The 1,412-nt window shown below is 50.2% G+C and overlaps 1 protein-coding gene across 1 annotated transcript; it reads left to right on the forward strand.

Moving 5' to 3' along the window:
* The first annotated feature begins 261 nt into the window (after positions 1–261).
* On the forward strand, positions 262–1,372 carry LOC134435930 (transmembrane protein 74-like). The gene has a single exon (XM_063184964.1). The coding sequence runs from the start codon at positions 282–284 to the stop codon at positions 1,137–1,139; it is 858 nt and encodes a 285-aa protein (XP_063041034.1). The 5' UTR covers positions 262–281; the 3' UTR covers positions 1,140–1,372.
* The last annotated feature ends 40 nt before the right edge of the window (positions 1,373–1,412 follow it).

Below are 1,412 nucleotides of genomic sequence, written 5' to 3' on the forward strand. Positions count from 1 at the left end.
AATGTGCATTTGTACTTTGATGTTGATTTCAAGTAGGTATTGTTTCTGATATTCTGTGTGATGGACTTCTTTCTTGTTGACTAATCCACCGTCATCATGAAATCGTTTTTCTTCTCAGTTGACAACTTTGCGGCTGAAAGGGGCTTAGCGTGGGATATTGCATTGACGTTTGATATGGGCTAACTGATAATCTAAATATTTGTTTCTCCCTTTTCCCCAGGAATGGCGGCCGCATTATGAAGTGAATGTAAGTGTTCGGGACACAAAACGCAAATGCCCTAATGGCTAATATGGAACTGTTCTACTTTGAGCAACAAAGTCAGGCAGGCTGGAGAGCTTTTCCTCGACACCTGAACAACGTAGAGGGCTGCTGCGGCTTCGAGTCCTCCCTTTCCAAATCGCAACTTGTATTCCAAGGAAGTGACTCTGACGAGGAGACGATATATGGCGCTGAGGAGGAAGTCGAATCAGTACCTTGGACAGCAGCCTCGCTGACCAGCCGCCAACTCTGCGACGTGAGCGGTCTGGATAACCCGCCTGTTAACGGCAAAGGGAGAGACGTTTGCTGTTCATGTGTTTGCGAAGACGAAAATGGACTTGACCTCGGCGATCTACAGCTGGCGGATAAAGACAAATACAACTGCTTATGCGAGAGCAGCACTCCGAGCGATCTTCAGGAGGTCTTAGCGGATTTTTCAGACTTGCCCGAGGATCTCGACTTTGAGGCTCCCGGGGGGAAGTCAACGGATTACGGTTTCATATGTGCAGTCACGTTCTTAGTCACGGGCATCTCGTTAGTGGTCATCTCGTACACCATCCCGCGGGACGTCACCGTCAACCCAGACAGCGTGTCTGCCCGGGAGATGGAACGTCTGGAGCGGGAGAACGCCCGCGTTGGCGCGCACCTGGACCGGTGTGTCATAGCGGGACTGTGTCTACTGACCCTCGGCGGAGTGATACTGTCGACTCTGCTCATGGTCTCAATGTGGAAGGGCGAGATTGCCAGACGTAAGGCGTTTGCGTATTCACTACAGTCGGCGAAACTTTATGGCTCTATGAATTTCCGCTCAGGTGGCGGGACTCCATCTGGATCGTCACCGCGTCTGTCCGTTGACGAGGTGGAGACGGACCTGAACTAACGCCAAAAAAACAGGTCTCTGGATTTTACTCCGGCACAGTGCCAAAAAGCGAGCTTTTATCCTCGCCCAGCTTCAAAAACCCATTGCAACCTTATTTGTACAATCTCTATACCAGCTGTCGTCTCACGGGATGCTGACAGAGCGCAGAGCCAACGGTTTTCTGTCCTTATTTTCGTTTTTGTACTATATGCTCTCTCTCTCTCTCTCTCTCTCTCTCTCTCTCTCTCTCTCTCTCTCTCTCTCTCTCTCTCTCCTTACAGAGTACATCCTGCT

This window comes from Engraulis encrasicolus, chromosome 20, assembly GCF_034702125.1.
Source record: "Engraulis encrasicolus isolate BLACKSEA-1 chromosome 20, IST_EnEncr_1.0, whole genome shotgun sequence".
NCBI classification, from domain to species: domain Eukaryota; kingdom Metazoa; phylum Chordata; class Actinopteri; order Clupeiformes; family Engraulidae; genus Engraulis; species Engraulis encrasicolus.

What these genes read in the sequence shown, in the direction of transcription:
- LOC134435930 (XM_063184964.1), top strand. Translation starts at nt 282, where the DNA reads ATGGCTAATATGGAACTGTTCTACTTTGAGCAACAAAGTCAGGCAGGC.